The 20,898-nt window shown below is 43.0% G+C and overlaps 3 protein-coding genes and 1 long non-coding RNA gene across 4 annotated transcripts; 1 reads left to right on the top strand and 3 right to left on the bottom strand.

Moving 5' to 3' along the window:
- Positions 1-1,309: 1,309 nt before the first annotated feature.
- Positions 1,310-3,712, bottom strand: LOC131880742 (uncharacterized). The gene is made up of 3 exons (XM_059227436.1): positions 2,785-3,712; positions 2,114-2,415; positions 1,310-1,561 (listed from the first exon to the last, which is right to left on the bottom strand). Exons 1-3 carry the CDS (start codon positions 3,140-3,142, stop codon positions 1,310-1,312), a joined length of 912 nt encoding a protein of 303 aa, XP_059083419.1. The 5' UTR covers positions 3,143-3,712.
- A 750-nt stretch (positions 3,713-4,462) lies between these two features.
- On the bottom strand, positions 4,463-6,567 carry LOC131881485 (uncharacterized). Its single transcript, XR_009373362.1, has 3 exons — positions 6,169-6,567; positions 5,666-5,966; positions 4,463-4,882 (listed from the first exon to the last, which is right to left on the bottom strand). It is a non-coding gene; the product is annotated as an uncharacterized LOC131881485 (long non-coding RNA).
- A 388-nt stretch (positions 6,568-6,955) lies between these two features.
- On the bottom strand, positions 6,956-11,629 carry LOC131881484 (enhancer of mRNA-decapping protein 4-like). The gene is made up of 6 exons (XM_059228370.1): positions 11,327-11,629; positions 10,304-10,767; positions 10,134-10,233; positions 8,897-10,064; positions 7,344-8,615; positions 6,956-7,262 (listed from the first exon to the last, which is right to left on the bottom strand). The coding sequence occupies exons 1-6, from the start codon at positions 11,501-11,503 to the stop codon at positions 7,042-7,044; spliced, it is 3,402 nt and encodes a 1,133-aa protein (XP_059084353.1). The 5' UTR covers positions 11,504-11,629; the 3' UTR covers positions 6,956-7,041.
- A 5,603-nt stretch (positions 11,630-17,232) lies between these two features.
- Positions 17,233-20,647, top strand: LOC131881482 (PDZ and LIM domain protein 5-like). The gene is made up of 6 exons (XM_059228367.1): positions 17,233-17,437; positions 17,505-17,687; positions 19,799-19,950; positions 20,026-20,095; positions 20,157-20,344; positions 20,407-20,647. The coding sequence occupies exons 1-6, from the start codon at positions 17,429-17,431 to the stop codon at positions 20,546-20,548; spliced, it is 744 nt and encodes a 247-aa protein (XP_059084350.1). The 5' UTR covers positions 17,233-17,428; the 3' UTR covers positions 20,549-20,647.
- The last annotated feature ends 251 nt before the right edge of the window (positions 20,648-20,898 follow it).

The raw sequence follows: 20,898 nt of genomic DNA, 5'->3' as shown, positions 1-20,898 counted from the left end.
CAAGGCAGTGAAGAAGTAACAGAACTGAAATTCAAGCCTGCCCAAAAGGTTTGACAGACTAACATAGCTTAATCTAAAGCATGGGTTTCTCCTTGGCATTCCTCTGGCTGGAGGATGATTGCACTGCACTCTGAATATCTGACAGGTTTGTTCCACGCATTTCACATTGTGCACATCTCTTCGTTGTAGAAAACAGAGTCACAAGAAGTAGAACCTCCAAGTAGGTTCTTTCCCATCTTGATCATGGCTTGTTCAGTACAGTATACCCATAACAGACAACACTGACAATTGAAAGAGCTCTAGCACCTTGTTCCACCTTGAAGCCCTGATCAAACTTGGAACATGATTGTTGACTCTTTATGTCGTATCTTTGTGCAGATGAGGGTATCTAGTGAGCTCATCATCCTATGGCTGTTCCATATGTATGTATACTGTATGTGTGGGTAGCGATAAAACAAACACACTTCCTTGTCCTCTGATCCAGTATTGTTGCTGCTCAAAAGGGAGACTTGTTCCTTGTCAATCCAAGGCAATGCTCAAGGTAGACGTACGTAGTGGGTAATCTTTAGTCGCATGCACTTGAATCCTCTCTGGGAAATCAAGACGAAGGTCAATGTTCGAATGCCTGAGCTAACGAATCCTGGGGCTCGACTTTTGACCTTAATGACCTGGCATTTGAGGGATTTCCTCAAGAAATAACAAGAAAGACTCTTGGGAACGGAACGGGAAATGACACAGAATGAGACTCATCATTTGTTTTAGCCCTGGCTTTGTAGTGCATACATAAACATATAGGTATACTTTAAAACTACATGTCATCGTATCATAATATCACAATGCGAGTGAGTCTTGCTCAATAGGATAAGGAGATGAGTTTGGGTAATAGGAGTCGTACTATGAATGCACTAGAAGGCATTTAAGCGCCTCTGGTGAATGCATCCAGCCAAGCCCCCGATGGCCAGAATGGCTCCCAAGGTTTCAAGTCCAAGGCACTTTCTTGTTCCCAAATTGCAATAAGAGCCCGTGCAAACACATAATTCAAATTGACTTGACACGGAGGCTTCCCGCATGGATTTTCCCTTGAGACCGAGCACTTCGATGAGTTTCTCGGGGATCACGTTCTCTGCGTTCTCTGCGGTTGAGTTGTCACCCAAGGACGCCAGAGTTCGGTTGTCGACTCAACACAAAATGAAAGCCGTGGGAACATCACACAGACCCTATATCCTGTTCATCACAGACCGAGACATCAAACATCGAGGCCACATTTCAACAGTTGGGATTGAAAGGGCTGCACAGGCATCGAGTGTTTTCAAAGTATNCATAATTCAAATTGACTTGACACGGAGGCTTCCCGCATGGATTTTCCCTTGAGACCGAGCACTTCGATGAGTTTCTCGGGGATCACGTTCTCTGCCTTCTCTGCGGTTGAGTTGTCACCCAAGGACGCCAGAGTTCGGTTGTCGACTCGACTGGTCCAACATTGGCGCGAGGAATCGTATTTGGCGGTGTTATTCGAGGCGGAAAACTCGGATCTCCGGCCGCAACCTTTTTCTATCTTGATCTGTAATGAGAACTGAGAGATGGGGGATTCCGGGTGGCATCACTGCACTGGCCTGCAGACACGAGGGACGACAACACAAAATGAAAGCCGTGGGAACATCACACAGACCCTATTTCCTGTTCATCACAGACCGAGACATCAAACATCGAGGCCACATTTCAACAGTTGGGATTGAAAGGGCTGCACAGGCATCGAGTGTTTTCAAAGTATAAATAGAAACAACAGAGCCTCCCAATATATTCTACACGGAAGATTGAGACCTCGACACAAAGGGACCTTTTTTCGGAATCAAATTTTACCGTGCATAGAACGCGTACCATACTCAAATGAGATCAGGCTCTCACGCTCTTTTTATTTTTCATTGATCCTCCTCGCATTCTGTTTGCGGCGACCAGCCATTTGATCCAAGAAAATGGACCACACTCTTAGGTCGTGATGGCTTGGTTTTTAACGAGTGGAAGGGATATTCTGCGCCTGCATCCCTCACGAACATTTAGTATATGGCATGTTGAGCTTCTGGAGCATCATCATACACGGAACACTCAGTCTCACCTCAAATCCTTCTCGAGTTCCACTTCCATCTGCCATGGTTATGTTGGCCTCCAAAACAGTAATCTTTCCAAAGCAGACATCCTCTTCAAGCGAGCACATGATTTCGCCCTCGTCAATATTAAGCTCCTGCGCCGAGTCCATGGTTTTGATGAACTCCGACACATTGGTGGCCGTGCACGTGTATGGCCGGTCCATGTTGTAGCTCCTGTGCTCGTGTATGTATCGGTAGTTATACCCAAAGCCCCCATATCCAATGGGACGTGAAAGGACCCCAAAACGGTAGCCTATCAACAAACCCGCGCCTAGAAACCAAAGAGTGGAATCAGAAGAAGATGAGCACACACCACACATCACACAGCCCAAAGCCCAAAGCCCAGAACGAAGACGGTCTGAAGAAGCGTTACGTACAACACTGGCTTACATAAAGGGCCTTGAAATGAGATTTAGTAAGCAAATCCCTTTTAAGCCTTTGAAACAATTTGGCCGCGGGCTAAGCCTAACAGTCAGAAAATCTTCCAGAAACTCTCGCTCTCGTTCTCTCGCTCGGGTCGAGATGGAAGGAAGAGTCGAATGGGGGAAATATATAGACCATGTTCGTTCGTTCGTTCCTTCGTTCGGCATCTGTCCAAAGAAAGGGTGGATGCCTATTGCCCACGGATATTAGAGCTTACCCATGCCCAGACCAAATCCGTTGTAACTCGAGCTTCGACGCCCGTAGAAGTTGCCATATTGTCTGGAATACAAACTCGTCCTCGGCAAAGGTGTCCGACGAGTCCGGTAGGTTCCGTAGCCTGTGTTTCGCCGATTGTAGAGACCGTTCCTGCTGCTAGGGGCGGGTCTCCTGGAGAAAGTTGATCCCCCCCTGTTCCTGGTGGGATTCCTGTTCCTGGTGGGATTTCTGTTCCTGGTGGGAGAGAACCTGCCTCGAGAGAACCCTCCTCCGATTCTCCGAGCATCGGATTCATATATCACGAAGGCGAGTAGGAAAAGGATTAGTCCAAACCCCAAGAGATATGGCTTCCCAGCCATTCCAGACACGCTTCCACGCTCGTGTTTGTAGGTTATCGCTGGTTGTTGCTATAACTAATGAGGTAGTAGTCGTACAGTTGTTGCCGCCATTCACTGAGGGAGGGTATTGAATATTCTTCCACGCCGTCAAATCCTTGGGGTGTTGTGGGCACCTGATGTGTATCTCATTGGTTGAAGATGGATATTCCCAATTTCCAATGGTTTGGACATCAGTTGGTGGGTGTTCTGCTAGGGTACAATCTGTTCGGCCTTGTCGGACAACATCCTCCAGGTTCAGATATTGACCTCAAACACGGCCTTTAAGCAGACACAAGGCTCTGACATTGAGACTGGTCCGCGTATTTTTTACTGCATAGACCACGACGAACTTTCGTGCGTCGTGATATCGATTGAGCTTTCTTATAAGGTAGCACTTCACAGTTTCGCCCACGAGAAACGCCGATTGGTTGAAAGTGATGTCATCGCTCTGGTGAAACTCTCTAATGATAATTTGACGACTGGAACACAACACGTTGGACTCGTAACTAAGGACTTCGTTGAGTCTTGAATGCTCTAGTGGTTATTGCTTCATCAGCTTTGATTAAATTTTTCATCTTTTTCAATCAGTTTTTTAAGCACTGATACCTTCAGTATGAGGCTCGGCAAATGTCATGGAGGTGCAAAATTATTTCTCAGAAGCTTTGTTCTGATTTTGTAAAATTGTCACATCAGCAACCGTAATCAGTTTTTTCAAAGTATTATTTCATTGACTATGAAGTAGCAAGTTATCTATTTTCAAAGTTGAAGAAATACGTAAGCCATCATAAGCATGAGTATGCTAAACCATAGATTTCTAGACGCTGGATGTCGGACGACCGACCACTCGGTTGGCAAAACAGTACAATAAACCGGTTTGTAATCAATTCCCAGGAGACCATCCATTGTACTGTTTTACCAGCCGAGTGGTCGGTCGTCCGACATCCAGTGTCTAGAAATCTATGGCTAAACCATCGATAATACTTGGAACTATTCCCGAAAACGTAGACATAGTGGGAAATTTATATTTAGATCCTAATCACAGGATGCTCCAAATCAACAAAAGAGAAACATTAGTACTTGATTATTTCCAAAGCAACTTTGACACATTATTTCGACCTTGTTTAAGGACCAACAACGGAAAAGAATTCACGCCTTCCTTCGGAACATAAAGCCATTGAAGAAATACTTGGTTGGCTTGGCTAAACATGTAATCATTGAGTGCTCCTAATTGTCGACCAAGTCAAATTAGATGGCGCTAATTCACCTTGTTTCGACACGCTAGAAACAGAAACAGGACTGAGATCCATTGTGAATTGCACCAATGCAATTTATTCAGAGACACTAACATAGTGCTTAAAGTTCAAGTTTGGTGTTAGCTTTGCATTTCATAGACATTATCAAAAAAACCATAATCTTCTATCCAAGGGTGATTGCCATAGCAATGAGTACAAACATGGATGGAACAACCAGTAAGGAGGACCCATTACAATACCAGCCTTTGCAAGTGCAGGTTTCCATCTGGGATTGGAGCGTAACGTTCATAAAAAGGTCGTTTTCAATGCCAAGTGCCTCAATCAGTCTACTTGGGATGCCATTTCGATTGCCATTCGTATTTGATGACTCATTCAAGGAACTGGTGAAGCACTTCCGATCCGTGTCATAAGTGCTCTCATCCTGTTTCTCCAGGGTGTCGTTTCCGATGCAGCCTTTCTCAATCTTGACCTGTAGAGTCAGACCAAAGATCGAAGGATTAGTGCTAGGAAGTCTAGGTAAGCAAAAGTGTTTTTGATGGCGACGTAAATTGATTCTGTTCTTCACTCATGTTTCACTCAGATTTGTTGGCTTTTTAATCGGGGTCTTCTCAGAATACTCGAATTGGGCTAATTGTGAGTTATTGATGTTAAAGAGAGATTAATCCTTTTTTTTAAGTCTAAATAATGCCAACCCGTTTTGGTTGATGATGGCGGAATTATGCTTTTTATGATAAAATTTGAAGAATTTGGACCAAACGGCTCGGTCGTGAGAATTTATTGATGATTATTTGAACCTACAAAACTGAATGGGTTATCAGATTCAATACACAATGTTGTAGGTTACCGAGACGAGACCCATATGTTATGAGTGCAAAAGGTACCATAGCTGAAGGACATTTGCAATATCATTACGTTCTTGAAACAAAATATGCCTGATGACGTTACATATTTTGGCGAAAGGTCGCTTCTGAGTGGAAGCATTCCTTTATAAGTGATAAATATACATGTTAAATGCATAAAGGATTAAATCCACATTGGTCGGCTAAATGAAGTTTCATGTGCAATGAAAGTGTTCCAAGATACGAGAAACAGATCAAGACCCGTCTTGAGGATTTTCGTGAGACTCAAGCAAACGAACACAAAATCGATATTTTGATGCATATATATCTAAATCAGCTTTGGTCAATTTTCCAAATCATATACCTCAAATAATAATAATCTTACAAAAGAGTTTCGTTTGCTTTGAACTCACCTCATATCGATGATAACCTCTGTGGAATTGGCCGTGGTGATCTCGGCCTTTGTGATGTGAATCCTCCCAAAGCAAACATCCGTGGGTGACTCACATATCTCATCACCTTCTTCGATATCAACTTCCTGCAGATCCGACTGAAGCTTCAGGTATTCATAAGCCTCGGCCTTGACACATGAGAGGGGCGTTTCTTGATAGTAACCCCGATCTTTATGGATATAGTTGTAGTTATACGAGGATTCAGAGTATCCAATCGGCCGATGAAGGCCTCCCAGTTGATATCCAACGATCATGCCAGCCCCTAAAATGAATCCTGTGGTTATTCCCCGGGGAAGCAAAATCTTGAAATGACAAGGCCTAACTTAAACTTTCTTATTCAGAAGCTCCTACCACCAACTCTCTGAGGCCAAACTTTATAGAGCACAGACTGAAAACTTGGGAAAATGTTGGTTCTTTTCCCGACCTTGATGATCCAAATGAAGTCAGGCATGGAATTGAATTACCTAAACCAAGTCCAAATCCATTGTAAGATGAGCTTCGACCTCCGGAATACGAATACGGATTGTAAGATCTTAGGCTCGTCTTGGGTTTGGATTTATACGAGGAGGCAGACACGCCATAACCTGGGTTTATATTCGAATTCTTATAAGAGGATCCTCCTTTTGACCACCGCCCACTGCCTGAAGATCTTCCACGCCCACCACCGGATCGACCCCCTCATCCTCCTCCCCCTCTTCTAGCCGCACTTTCTTCCACATGGGTTAAACACAACAACACCAACAAATAAAGCGTAATGAGTCCTTTGAGAGATAACATGGCTGTCCAACGTGGTGTATTGCAATTTAGTCAATGAGAGAGAGCAGCAACTCTGTGAACGATCGCGGTGAGGAACCGGCCTGCTTTGAAAAGAAGAAAGGCCCTCCAAGCTCAATTCTGGAAATCGATTGAGCTAATTATTAGATCCCTACTCATGTTTTTGGAATGTCGAGTTGTTAGATCAAGAGTACGAATGATACCTTGAATCTACTATATCGATGAGGATACAAAAGCCGTGATGGCATCATGGTTGGAGAAGGAAAAGGCAATCCTTCTGGATGTTTCAGTAGCGTTGCCACTGATGACTTTATGGAAACTATATTCGGTTTTCCGAGAGGTGATGAGGATTTTGATCAATGCCCGAGACCCTAAAAACCTGTTTTTACATTGTCCACTTTGCAGCGAATATTTTGAGCTGAACGTAATAATCAAGGCAAGATATTCGAAACGAACCTAAGAGAAACAAAAGGTGAGTCAATTAATGAGAATGTATTTGAAAAAACAGGCAATTTTCAAGGACAACGGTAAAGATTCTTAAGGAAGTGAGCCACTCTTGGGGGTTATTTTCCGACGAGATGCTGGGCAGCCATGAGGAGCAATCTCATTTGCTTGGTCATCTTCTGATTGGGATGTCGAGATATGTAGGTCTTCAACTGCTTGCATAGTCCGCTCATGATGCCCGACAGATGGGCCTTCGTGTCAATATTAACAGGATCCAAATTCATGACAGCCTCTTCTAAATACTTGTGCTTCAGCTCGGTCTTCTCCTCCAAATTGTGACCTGGGAAAAGAGGAAGAACAAACAGTAATTACTAACCGCCAATCAGGTCCACAGTGTGAGATCATAAGAATCAGGCCTTACCAAGTTGTTGAATCAGAGCTAAGAGAACATGCTGACTCAGCGGACACGGCGATTGAGCGAAGATTTGCATGGGATTGACCATTTCACACGTTAGCATGACCACACCCAAATTACTAGCCGACAAGGCCGTTTGGAAGGCCTCATTAATCCGACCCTGGGCCAGATGTCCTTGGATGGTTCGTTGAGTATCCACCAAGGAGTTCCCGGGGTTGTTGGCGCTCCCGGTGATTGAGGGCGTGGCACTTTGGCTTCTCAATGGCGATTGGGCGAAGGCCTCATTCACCTCCGAAGCCACGGCTCTCTGTACGGAAGTCACAATGTGATCGACATTCCCAAGAGCTCCTCGGAGCTCCTTGACCAAAGGCTCGACCACGCCTTGATGTTGCTCCTCCCTCAATTTGGCCATGTGGGCATTCAGTTGAGTTTCATGTTCCTTGACGCCTTTCATGAAAGTCGAGCTGATTTGAACCATCATGGCTTGAATGGACTTTTCGAAACTGGGCACGATCACATGGGTGAACGCGTTTCTGAAGGCGGTTTGAAGGAATGGCGTGATGGAATTGGCCACGCTCTGGCCGATGTTGTCGCACACGGGTCGCGATTGGACCATCTTCCCAACAGCGTCTTTCAAGGCGAGGTCCGATTTGACGGATCGTTGGCTCAAATCGACTTGAAGGCTGTCTTGAATCTGTTGGGAGATCTGGTGAATCATGTGAGTGGAGGTTTTCTTCAATTCGGCTCGAACGACAGTTTCGAGCTTCGAGTTCAGAGACTTGCTCCATTGAGCACTGACATCATCATGCCGTTTGGAGTGCTCTTTCTTGATGGCGTCCATGAGCTTCTTGTTGCTTTGATTGATTAAGGTTTCGACTTCTTTTTTGTTGCCTTGTTGGGCGATTCGGACTCTCTCTTGCAGACGATTCATTTCGTCCTTTTGAGACTGAATCAAAGACATCATTTCGTTCATCTTTTGCAACATGACTGCACTTTGATCGGACGCCAATGGAGCCATCGTATTGGTCCTCGAGCTGCCCGTAAAAGCCGTGTCGAAACTCTGACTCAGTTTGACTTGCTCAGACTTGATCGGGGGATTGGGCCAATCGGCCTTTTTCGTCACGTTGGGAACGGGCATGTCTTTGAAATTGACCACGTCTCGGGCATCGTTCTCATCATCGTCCTCTTGGTCTTCGTCTTCCTCGTCGTCCTCCTCGTCTTCCACGTCGTCCTCGTCAGAGTCTTCCCCAGTGACCACGACGTCTGTGCCAAGACCACCTTTGAAAGAGAATTGAGAAGATAGCTATTTGGACAGTATGTTCTGTCTTGTCGGAAACACACTAAATCTGATGGAAGTAAATACAAAGATTAGAGAGAGAAACAGAGACATACACGTCCGGTCTAATTTTGAGTACTATGTGCAATTTTAAGCTATACTAGAGCCGTGTGATACAAGTGTACCCCTAACCACGAGCTGTTTTCACGTTACTATTGTTTGGGAGTCTTGATTGGTTGGTGCCCAAAAAAAAAAAAAAAAAAAAAAAAAAAAGGGATCTTACCGTTCTTCTCAGATTCGTCTAGAATATCTTGAACCTCTCGAGATGGAGAGCTGTTGACACTTCGAAAGAGACTATTTCTCAAGGCTTGGCTGGAAACAGCCAACCGTTCGGTGCTCAGAGGAATTTCATCCTCCAAAATCTCGTCCACGATGATCTCTTCCTTGACCTTGACCACTTTGGAGGCTGTTGAGTGTGTGGCAAAGGCATCTGGTGACATGAGAGTCATTGGAGGCTCGATGGGTTTGGCATCTGCCATGCCTGTGGCAGCTAATGGCGACGTAATAGCCTCGGCCTTGATGGAAGCTTGGAGTAGGGAAATGTCGGGTTTAATATCTGGGATTGAGATTTCAGCTTTGGGAATGACAGCCTCTTCGTCAAAGGGTTCAAATTTGATACCCTCCGGAATGGCAGTTCCCAGTATGGGCTCCTCAAAAGTGATTCGGCAAGTCTGGAGCGATTTGGGCTGGACCAGTACCAAATCGATGATGGTGACCTCTTTCGTGATCTTTTCGTTCTGGTCGTCGAAATCTTCGTCATCCGAATCGTGCTCATCGTCCGAAATTGAGTGTCCAACGGTGATCTTTCTCTGTCCGGCATCAATGATACTCATAGATAGGAACGGAGCAGGGGTGGCGAATTCAGACGCACTCACACAAGCCATGGTTCCATTCAGCTCTTTGAACTTCAAGACATACAAATTACGGCGACCCAAGTCCGAGAGAACCAGGTAATTGCCCGTCAGATCCAACGTGGCCTTGAATCGTTGGGCCACGCCATTGTCATCCTTGAGGAACTGGATGGTTTGCAAACACGTCCAAGATTCGCAGGACCAGATCTTTAATTCCGAGTGATGTTCGCACGTCGTGACCAGATACTTCCAAAACTGAACCCCAGGGTCGTAGTGCTTGTGATCATCGAGAAAAAAGAGCCCACTCAGGGCCTGGCCTTCATGAGGCGACCATTGGTGGAGACATCGCGGCGATTCCGAGCCATGCATATAGACTTGAAAGAAGCAGACCTCGCCATCGCTGGATGCAGTAGCCAAGGCGGTCCCATCTGGACTGAATGCCGCATCCATGATGGCTTGACCGCCATGATCTTTGACCACCAAACGGCCATCTTTCAGATCCGAGGCGACGTGCGGACCCGGTCCGTAGGCATGAATGATCTAACAAACGGCCAACAGGACACAATCAGAGTGGAAGAAGACAAACTGGGTGAGTGGGTTGGCACTTACCGTGTTGGAATCACACATCTCGGCCTCGTTGCCGTGTACGACCACAAAGAGTTTGGCTGTTGAATCGTCCACATCGTCTTCCTCCGGCAAATAGGGACACCTAAGGTTACAACTCTCGAGAATGCACATCGATAGCGGACCTATTCCCATCCAAGCTAAAAGTGCCTTACCAAATGAAGCGATGGTGATCGGTGGGGGTGCGGGCCGGATCCGGATTGATTTGCAAGATCAGGCTGTGCGACAAATCCCCCGCTAGACTCTCTGCCACGAGGAAGACAAACACTTGGCCCGTCTCATCGACGCAACCCACGGTCAGGGACCGCGAGCTCTCATCGCGACAATGGGCAAAGTCCACGTCCTTGATCTGGCCCTTCATACCTTTGAGGAGGACGCGTTGAACTTGGTCGATGCCAGCCAGGCCTTTGCGTTTGACCACCCGGACCAAACCATCGCCACTGGAGGAGGCTAACGGTTTGACCACGATGGCGTAAGCCAAAAAGCGACCCGTCAGGTCCACGGCTACCAAACGGCCCGGATAATAGGCCTTGTCCCACGCATAATTGACGAGGGTGCGCATTTGCAATTGCGACGAACCCATGTTGTGCTCACCGCGAGAAAACGGAGCGATCGTCACCTAGGAAAACACACCATCAGCCAGGGATATTTAAATATATTGGGAGAGTTCAGGGGTGAACTTGCAATGTTCGGTGGATTCAGCTATAATAACCTCGTTCATTCTAATCCCATGAAGGCTTCTTTTGTCAAAATTGAGAGCTGACCTGATTCCTGATTTACACAAAAGTACATGAAATATGTAATACAGAAAGGCTGGCTGGGCTCCGGGCACTTCACTTATTAGATAAGCTCGGTATGCTTTTTGAAGCATTGCTACCCATCACATTTGAACCCATAACCCATCAACTAACAATCCCTGGGGACTTTCATGCCTTGAAATTGTTCGGATATATGTGGATCACTTGAACATGGGATTGAAGGGTCGTTGTTATTGGGTGAGGTTGAAAAGGTCAGTCTCTGGAAGGGAGGAGGGTCGACCTATTCTTTCCGGAATGTGGGCCATTTGAACTGGACAAAGGGCCGCCTTCAACTCCAGGAAGTCCAGGTCCAAGGGTTAGGCTAGGCCATGGCTAGGCCTACGAGTCATTCCACCTGACCCACCATCCTCATGAATTTACCTGAGGATGTCCGCGAATCGGAAAAGTGTCGATTTCCCCGTTGAACTGAATCCTCGTGGCCTCCTTTTCTGGCTTCAAGCGCGACGCCATCCGTGAGTCGCCCACGGCCGACACGCCCACGGGCGGATCAGCCTTCCGCAGGGCCGAAATCGAGGCCAGAAACGTGGATCCGTCCATGCTGTAGGTGTATGGGCGGAGATCGAGTGAGTGAGTACACCCTCAACACGATGATTTCAATAGCACTCAAGACAATGAAGCAGAGATGGAATGGACCTTTTTCTTAGGACGGCAACGAGATTTCGAGTCTGTGGGCTGATTGAGCAAGGCCGTTGTCCATCTTCCGTTTCAGTGGCAGCTGATATTTGGGTTAGAAGTGGGCCTCCTCGGCAGGCGAGGTTGAGTTCAAATTCGCTCTATCTCATGGGCCGCCAATGGTCGAAAATAAGGCTAATAACCCAAAGCCAATTGAACAGTCAGATATTCGTCATGGCTTAAATATGGATGTTGTACCAAAGGTTCAGGTTTTTAGATGGCTCTAAGCTGAAACATTACACACTAAAATCTTACGTGTTGATTCATCTTGGCTAGGGATTGGGTGTTGAAAGAATTAGATTAATGTAGTAGGTTTCAAGAATATGTACTTGTCCTAATGCACTTTCAACACTTGCTATTAACAAGTTTGACTGAACCTCTTCAATTCAAAGAGTATGATCATGATTAATGATGCATTCTGTTTAATGCATAGTCTCCTGATTGAAGAAGGAACCAGGTAACCCATAAGTTAAATTTCATTTACACTCTTTGATTGTATTTATTTCAGCCCTTTACTACCTTAAACAATCAGATTTGCACAAGGATAAGAGAGAAATAAAATCAAGTAGAAACAGTATAACATTGAGCAGCAAAATTGGCAAGAGAAGGCCATGAAATAAAGGATAAGACGCACAGTCAAGCTCCAACTAACTATTAAAAACTGCAATTTTTAGTTACCACGGACAATGACGGTTGATCGTGATCAAGTGCCAAGCATTCAATCAAAAAAGAACTCACATTGAAAAATGGCAGCTGACAATGAAACGGAAGATGTACAACGATCATAGGGCAACTTTGGGCTAAGCAACTCAGTTGACAACGTAAGGTTTGTTGTGTTTTGAGCCATGTACCGGCGACGTGGGCTGCTAGGGTGGCCAAAAACGCAATGCTTGGGAGCCAAAAAGTCTTTGGGTGTCTAGAGGCTATTAATGAAAAGTGGCTTTACTGGAGAACGAAATGTTAATGATGGCAAGGGATTTATTGAAAATGTATTTAGTTGGTTATTGAGTGAGAGTTTAGTCCAGACTCAGAGCGATAGCGATGGTGAGAAATGACATAGGAGTAAACACACATATGGATGGATTTGGTGCAGTATGGTCTAGCTGGCAACGCTAAAAAGATCACTCTTAGACTCAGATTTCAAAATGGAATGCCAGCTTCAAGTTCTGAGGGTATATGCACTCCACTTACCAATCAGGCCTTATAAACTACGAATTAAAGCCTGAAAATCTTGCTTTTTATCGCCTTTTCCTGATAAGATTTTGCTGAAATTTATCATACTTGCTGAATGAATGACTGAAAGAGATTGGCTCATTTGATTTTGATTCTATCTCTACGGTAATTCCTCTTTTCTGGAAAGAGTGCTGGGTGACTACTTTGAAACCTCAAAAAAGTGAAAATGTATTCATCGGTTATTGGCTAACTACGGTTAACCATCCATATCAATGCTTGATATTTAAACGGCAGAGTTTCCAAATCGGACCCTTCTACGCCAATCTTTTGCGTATTGCCCTCCGTTTTCGTGTAAAACTTGTTTCTGGCGCTCTGCGCTTTTATTTGACAACTGCACTAGAAATACGCAATATTAAGTTTAAACGATAAGTTTTTTATTTAATCAAAAGCATCATTTTTCTAATGGAGCTCAGTTTTGGAATTGAAATATCTCTACACGGCTTCTTAAAGCATTTAACAGCCAGGAACGAATTCCGGGGAAAATAATAGTAATAAATACAATGTCGGTTGGGAATTCAGTTCAGCTCGCGAAGAATGGGAAAATCAAGGCAAAACCAAAAGGGACGCCCTAATTTTGACCATACAAAATAAGGTCAGCTTTCATACAACTTCAAACACATAAAAGCAAATAATTGATAATTTCAAATAGTAAATAGAATACGAACATAAAGGAATGTAGAGCTTAAGAAGAAGAGACCTTCTATTTGGCTGCCACTGTTATTGCTTCCGAGCCAGAAATCATTTTCTTACCTTAAGGCATGACATCAAGGCGGATTAGGATCAATTTTATTGTAAAATTCCAATTGTTGATTGAAATCGATGATTTGAGAGAAGGGGAGCGAATGCTGCTAAAAGGAACATAAACCGGAAAAGCTTTACATGAGAGAGAGGACACAGTGACTGGTTATTATCAAGCTGTCAGAAATAATGAAGTTATCAGAGGGATACACAAATCAATAGTAGATGAAAAAAGACTGAACTAAGAAAGTGAGGCAAGGGCCAAGGATATATGCCAAAAACTGGGAATGAACTTGACTGATTGTGGCTTTCAAGATGTCTATTTATATTGACATCAATTGCATATTGGCACTAAATTCAAACGTAAAGAACTGGCGGAATATTTTGCTTGTGGAGAAAAGGATAGGCAACAATTCAGCCCAAGAATTACTCAAAAACGCCCGAAGGTGTTAAATAAAGATGGCAATTTTTCAACTCCTTTCAATTTTCTGCTATATTAGACAATACCTGGAATTTTCAGCCACCATATCTTGCCAAATGGTCGAAAGCAGTTTTTGATACCGACTAGTTACTGTTATTGCTTGATTGGTTTATAGATAACAAACTTTTCGACATTTTTCAATAGTAGACCCTGCTGTATTGAACAAAAAATGCTCTAAGTGGATAAGCCTCCCTGGTAAAAGACTTCTAAAATTATGGACAACAACGCGTTGAGCATCCCATCTATCTTCTTTTAATTTTTTCCCAGAGCCCCTTTTCATAAAAAAACATTAAAAAAAAGAACTCCAAATGGTTCCAATGAAAACAACGCCACATTTTTAACAATTGATTTTGATGTGGTTTGATCATATTTCATGTCGTCAAAAGACTATATACCTAGGTGATCAAGAGCGGGCTGAAGATTTAAATTTTGTGTGGTACATAATTTTACCTACGTCTCCTGAGCTCCATTGGTCAGATTTTGGGTTCAAATGTGACCAAGTTAATTCTTTTGGCAGATCTTTAAACGATACAAAATGCAAATTTTTGGGAAGCTGGATCTTTTAGTTGATGTGTAGCTTTTTCTCCCGTTGTAAGTCCATATCCTTAGCAACCCGTTGCTTGACGCAAAGTCTGACACATTATTTCCTTCTTCCCATTGCAACAAAACTTATTGTCGCTCGGTTTTACCTTTTTCGGTCATGGGTTGTTTCCCCTAATTTCTTGTCCATTTTTATGTCGTCATTGAATAAAACAGCAATGCAGTAAGCATTCTTGAGCTATGCAATGGAATTGAATTAGCTTAATGTAAAAGATGATACTAATTCATTGCGTGAAACAACTAAATATACGAAATTGGATGAATATTTTTATTAAAAGTCATATGAAAGTACACTATGGTTAGAGCGATAGAATAGTTTGATTATACGTAGTGTCATGTCACTAAAGATATCGGTCAGTTCACGTGGAAGTGATAAGTGTGGAGCAGATATTACAGATAAAATTTGGTAGAGACAGGTGATGAAAATCTCAGTTTTTGCAGAGTAGATGGTGGTCCAGATTAAACAGGTCCTTGTTCAGCTCCCGTCGTTGATAATTTTTGACTGGAACCCAAACAAAAACTTCAACATAAATCAGCTCTCAGGATTTTGTGTCCATGCAATGGAAAAGGTGTAGTACGTTTATAGAAACGGCTCAAATCAGAATACTTCCAGGGTTGAATTATTAGTATCGATGAATCCGTGTGTTTAACTTAGGAAATCACCAGATTAATTATAAATGTTGTCACTATGAAGAAAAAGAAGTCTAGTTCCAAAACAATTTCAGAACTAGATCTTTTTTATGAGTTATCAGTCATTAAACATGGAACAACTCTCCATTATTAGGCTCAAGTTTCTTTGCCTCTCTCTAACGTCTGGCGGTTGGGGAGCAATTATTCGTGGTACCACAGTTGGACCAGATTATCACAGATTCCAAGGAATTTTGACAGACCAAACCGGTAATTTGAAGAAGATATCAGCAATTCTAAACTTGGTCCTTACACTGAGCTATTTACAGACTGTTTGTATTTCGACGCAACAAGCCCAGGAAACGATATTGAACATTGCTTAAATGTGAAGGATGAAATAGCTTGTTAGGCCTTATGCCACGCTCATCCTTTCTGTGAAGTCTTTTGTTACATTACAACAGGATTTCCCATTGAAAAATTCCGAAAGATTTGCTATCTAAAAACTGATCAAGCCCTACCCGTGACAGCATGAAAAAGAGGGAGAATTGTTGGTCCAAGATGTTGTCCAGGACAAATTTGACCTTGACCTACTTTGAAGTATTGGAGTGTGCTAGTTCGGCCACTAAGGAAAACAGTGTATAGTATTAATTTTTTTCTCCTGGTTATTTAGACAATAATAAACAAACTCTATACAACGATCACTCGCCCTAAATGAAAAATTTAGATAGAGTATCTAGCACTTGGAACTTTCGGCCAATAAAACAAATGGTTGCCTTTCAAATGCTAAGAAGGGTATTATGGACTATTTTTGATAGAACCAGTTTGGCTTTTTCGGCTCCTAGAGGGTTCGATAATTGAATTCCACTGTAAAATGCTACGCCATGCATATATCAAATGCATATTATGTAAGGAAAATTTGTTCAAAGTTGGGTGTTTTTCAAGCCTTGTCAACTGTACTTAGACACGTAACTTTTTAATCTAAACTAGAAATCCATAGAGCAATAAAATTGAAGTTCCTCGTAGCTTTGTAAGCTAGAAAACTGCCAATTAGCGGCGTTGGGGCATTTCAATTAACACTTCCAAAGGTATTTTAACCATTGTGGGGGGGATGGCAGTGACCAATCCGACTTTTGGATTGCCCGAACTGTGCAGCCTTGATAGAAAACGCAAAAGCCACACCGTCGCTTATTTACCTGTATAAAGCAATACATCATAATTAGTGAATTGCAATGTCTGGGACATCTGTTTGGTCACAAAAATAAAAGGAGTGCGTTTTTACTCAACCCTGGAGCCCGAGCCCTTTGATTTTCTACACATGATTTATCATGAAATGATTTGACGTGACTGGCGACTTATTTTGCTCGACCACTTGGAGTTGTTTCGCAATTACATGTTTCGCAAGCAAAGTTTTAGACAGATAGTCGTTCAAAAATTCTCCTCATTCAAATCAATATTCTAGATTTTGGATCCGAAAGTCGAGGCTTTATCCTCAACCAAGATCCAAAAAGACTTTGCAGAAGCAAAATCTTCTGTCCAAAAATGACCTCCACGTCAGAGCATTACCCAAAATCAAATTACACTCAAATGCGTCGTTGGAAAAAGATTGAAATTGAAAGTGCCTCCATGTTTGACATGGAGTTATTAACGTGGAAATACGGTCCCGTGAGCGTTGTGGAATTTGACAAAATTCTAGTTTGACATTGTTAGTACGTAGGCCTTAGGCCTCGGCGTATGCAGTTCCCCTTACGAAGCTCACAAGGGCCGGTAGTCTCCTTGGTAGTATGATATTCCAGGATCGCACGCCTCACCCATCCCATCAGACCCATATCCCCCCCCCCCTTGCTCCTCACCCGTCCCAAACAAGGTGGGCTGTGGGCAAGCACGGATCGCGCGACAGAGATAGATCGATTTTTCCACGAGATTCCCCATACGTGTCCCAAGTGAATACCTCCGTGAGCTTCGAAGATACGAGGCAAGACGGAAGGGTGAGGATTGATAGTTGAGGATTTTCATTCGTCTTCGACACATCCTTTGTGACAATTTATTGCCATTGTTGGGCCATTGCATACCAGACGGTTGGAAGTGAAGTCGTTTCAGATCGAACGGAAATCATGTATCAGGTTAGTACCAAGATCCCGCGTCTAATCAGGCGCTGGAATTTGACAGATTGTTATGCTCTCACTGTAGCCCATGCAAAGTGTGGTTAATACTGCCGAGACTTCGATTTTCACCACGAACCATTCTGGTGGCTTGAACGATGATCGCCAAGGGTTGATTTCATGTTGCTTGCGCAAGAAGATCCCCGAGGAAAGTTGGGGATTCAGACTCCAAGGAGGCAAAGATCGAGGCCTGCCGTTCCAAATCGTCAAGGTAAGAAAGAAAGAATTCTCAAGTTCATCACTTTCCCAGTTCTCCTTGTCTTTCTTAACTAAATCAGTACTTTTTTTTTAACTCGAACTGCAAATAAGTTCCATCCACTTTGTTATGTCATTTACGTCATCGGGCTTGTCATCCCATTGTAAAAATTGGCGGTCAAGACGGATTGCCCATTGCTCAAAGAAACGGTAGTTGTCAACTGCAAATGCTAAGTAGTTTTCGTGCGAATTTGTGTTTATATGTAGCCCTGATTGCTTCTACTTCATTTTCCAAACTGTCTCCAACCTTATTGTGTGAAATTGGGAAATCGAGTGGCCATGAAGAACTGCTATCCGTCAAATGGAACATTGGGGGTCTGACGGAAGTATTTTCCTCGTCTCCAAAACGGCCCAAATTTGTGTTATCTTTACCCTAAACGTTGTGCCCATAATCAGATTTCCTTCCATTATTCAACTCAATGAAAGTACTCTTCACTTCCTAGCTTTGCTACTCAGGAACTGACTTGATCACGTTTGAACTGGGAGGTTTGATACACTTTTGATAGCTTCTTTAAGGATGACATGTCACTACTCACTTGCTTGGATGGCCATCCAATTGCTACCTATGTCACATCATCCATCACATTGGATAAGGATAAGCTAAACTAAAGCTTTTTCGCTTTCAAATTTTGACATGGACCGTTCGAAGCAATTCTTCTCTTGGAAAATCCACTGTACACTTTTGACCGTCACCGGATTGTGTTCCTTAAAATGTTCCAAATTTGAAAGCAGGATTGACACCTGATTACAATGAAGTGACAGAGATGAATTTCGAATCTTTTGAATTGAATTCCAACTTGGAAGGAAGGTACAAAATTAACGAGTGATAACTCGACTTATTTTGGATTTATGAAAATTGAGGTACATAGGACTGGATCATGCTTCAATAACGTATTCTTTATGTAGTTATCCTTGTCGCTTTAGAAAAGATATATTTGCTTTGTACAACAGTTCATCCACACATTTGTTCCATCAAAACTTTTGAAGGACATCGAAATCATCGTCGAGATTTCTCTAAAAGAATAAGGGCATCATGCCAAGTAACGGTTCAGGTAATTCAATGACGAGCTGAGAACATAAATTTTCAATTTTAATGAATTTCATGCTCCAATGAGGATGCTCTCCTCGCTTTTCGCCCCCAGAACAGACACCGAATACATTCTTACATGACATGTACAGCGACCTTGACAGCAATCATTAGACTTGATGCCCGATTGATGAACTGAATTAAGCCTTGATTTAAGGTCGTCGTCTTGGGCCTTGGGAGTCTGAAAAAGTTGGGAAAACAAACAAGTTAGGACGACAAAAGGTCCGACCTTTGATTTGAAGCCGGGTTTGATTACGTACTCCATCAAACCTGGCGCTGATCCAATGGGCGTACAATAATTCAGTTTCAAGAGCTGGCCCTCAAAGAACATCACTTATCAGATGAAAAACAAACATAGCGTGAACACATCATTTCACGTTGATCGCTGCTTTTATGATCTCTTAATTGGTTTTCAAAGCATTATGGAGGACTCGGACACGTTGATAAGTCACTGCCGGTCAATTTTGCTCAACAAAAAGTTGATTTAGAATAGTGAATGGACAACTGAAAAAAGGGAAGGATAGCCGGATTAGTTGAATTAAACAGAAGTCACATTAATGAGTTATCTGTTAAGATCAGTGTAATTGCAAATGCTGCGTATAATTTGACAAGTTATGTGAATTGAATAGAAGTGTGTTCCATTTTCCGCAACTCCTCTAAAAGAATTATTTTTCATATCCCGAGTCAAAACAGCTGGAAAAAGCAGCTCTCTTAGTGCTTCATTCACCATGGTCCCTTAAATGATTAGGAACTTCGTGCATTGTTCGCATTACAACCATCCCATCTACACCATCCAAAATGAAATTGCAACGAATCGGTCAGGTCAGGAACAATGAAGGGAACGAAAATTTCTCAACAAAAACCAATAACCCATAAATTAAATGAATTAAATCCATAACTTTACGAAAATATGAGTCGGTCTAAAATCAAGGTATTTAAGCAATCAAAAGCCTGAGGATTTTAACCTCTATTCTCCACAGGTCCCTTTAAACAGTGTCGCAGGCTTGGGTGGATGTCGTTCTAACGATTACTTGGTGCAGATAAACGGACGAAGCGTTTTCGAACTGACACATAACGAGGCCAAAAATATCATCATGAATTCAGGCGAAGCTTTGGACCTTGTGATTGAAAGGCAAACAAAGCCATTGCATTACCATATGAATACCAATTATGTCATTCTTACAAGTGTCTTCGACGTCCATTTTAGGGGTGAAAACATTGTTCCTTCCATGAGTCACATGTTTCCGGGAGGGAAAAAGGAATCAAATCCAGAAGAGGCAAGTTCACCGAAACAGTTGTTACTTTTATCGTTTATTTCACATAATTAAATCGCGGCAGGCTCCATTACCAAAAAACAAGCCATATTATCAGAAACATCTAGAGGAAACTGGCGAGTTACCTGGACAACATAACAAAGGCTTTACCACAATTGGCAAGCCCAAGATGACCACCAAACAATACATGTCGCCCTTGGAAATGTACGGAGAGGAAGCGCTGGAAGAGATCATGGAGCAAGGAACCATCTTGTAAGTTTCCTTCCACTGATTTAATAATCATGAGATCCAAATATCTATAATTGAGATTTCAGTGGCAAAGAGATCAACGTTCTGAATCCATGGAATATGACCGGGCAAGACCTGGATTTGAACAAGTCCTCCGTCTTGAACTCGATTCGCGGCGCGGAAAAGCCACTTAAAGATACTCCTAAGCCAGTCATTGCATCAACATAATTTATCGAACGGATCCAAGAGCTCCCCATTGCATTATGCAAACACAAAAATCAATCATCCACTAATCATCATGTTTGAATAAAACATCAGAAAAGTAAACCATACTGTGCTACATGCCAACGCTCATTAATGAACAATATTGACACGAAGTCTTCAAATGTTATGCGTTTGAAGCAAAAAAACACAATTTCTTTAGAGAAGAATGGAAGTATGGATGGGGCAAAAACATTGAATATTGGTCATCTAAATCTTAGGAAAAGTAGCGAGTACCGCCATTAATCTTTTTCGAGTAACATTGTGTAGGGGATTACTATTTTTGACCAGAGTAATTGCAACTGTAATTCGTTCCT

This window comes from Tigriopus californicus, chromosome 5 (genome assembly GCF_007210705.1).
Source record: "Tigriopus californicus strain San Diego chromosome 5, Tcal_SD_v2.1, whole genome shotgun sequence".
NCBI lineage: Eukaryota > Metazoa > Arthropoda > Copepoda > Harpacticoida > Harpacticidae > Tigriopus > Tigriopus californicus.
Note: the sequence above shows the minus strand (reverse complement) of the source record. Positions and strands in the feature narration are given on the sequence as shown.

Excerpts from the sequence above, each read along its gene's own strand:
- LOC131881482 (XM_059228367.1), top strand. Across the intron at positions 17,688-19,798 it reads TGCCGTTCCAAATCGTCAAG|GTCCCTTTAAACAGTGTCGC; the intron begins GTAAGAAAGAAA and ends TATTCTCCACAG. Across the intron at positions 20,096-20,156 it reads AGGAATCAAATCCAGAAGAG|GCTCCATTACCAAAAAACAA; the intron begins GCAAGTTCACCG and ends AAATCGCGGCAG.
- LOC131881484 (XM_059228370.1), bottom strand. The coding sequence starts at position 11,503 with ATGGACGGATCCACGTTTCTGGCCTCGATTTCGGCCCTGCGGAAGGCT. Across the intron at positions 10,234-10,303 it reads GATCACCATCGCTTCATTTG|GTGTCCCTATTTGCCGGAGG; the intron begins GTAAGGCACTTT and ends TTGTAACCTTAG. Across the intron at positions 10,065-10,133 it reads AGATGTGTGATTCCAACACG|ATCATTCATGCCTACGGACC; the intron begins GTAAGTGCCAAC and ends GCCGTTTGTTAG.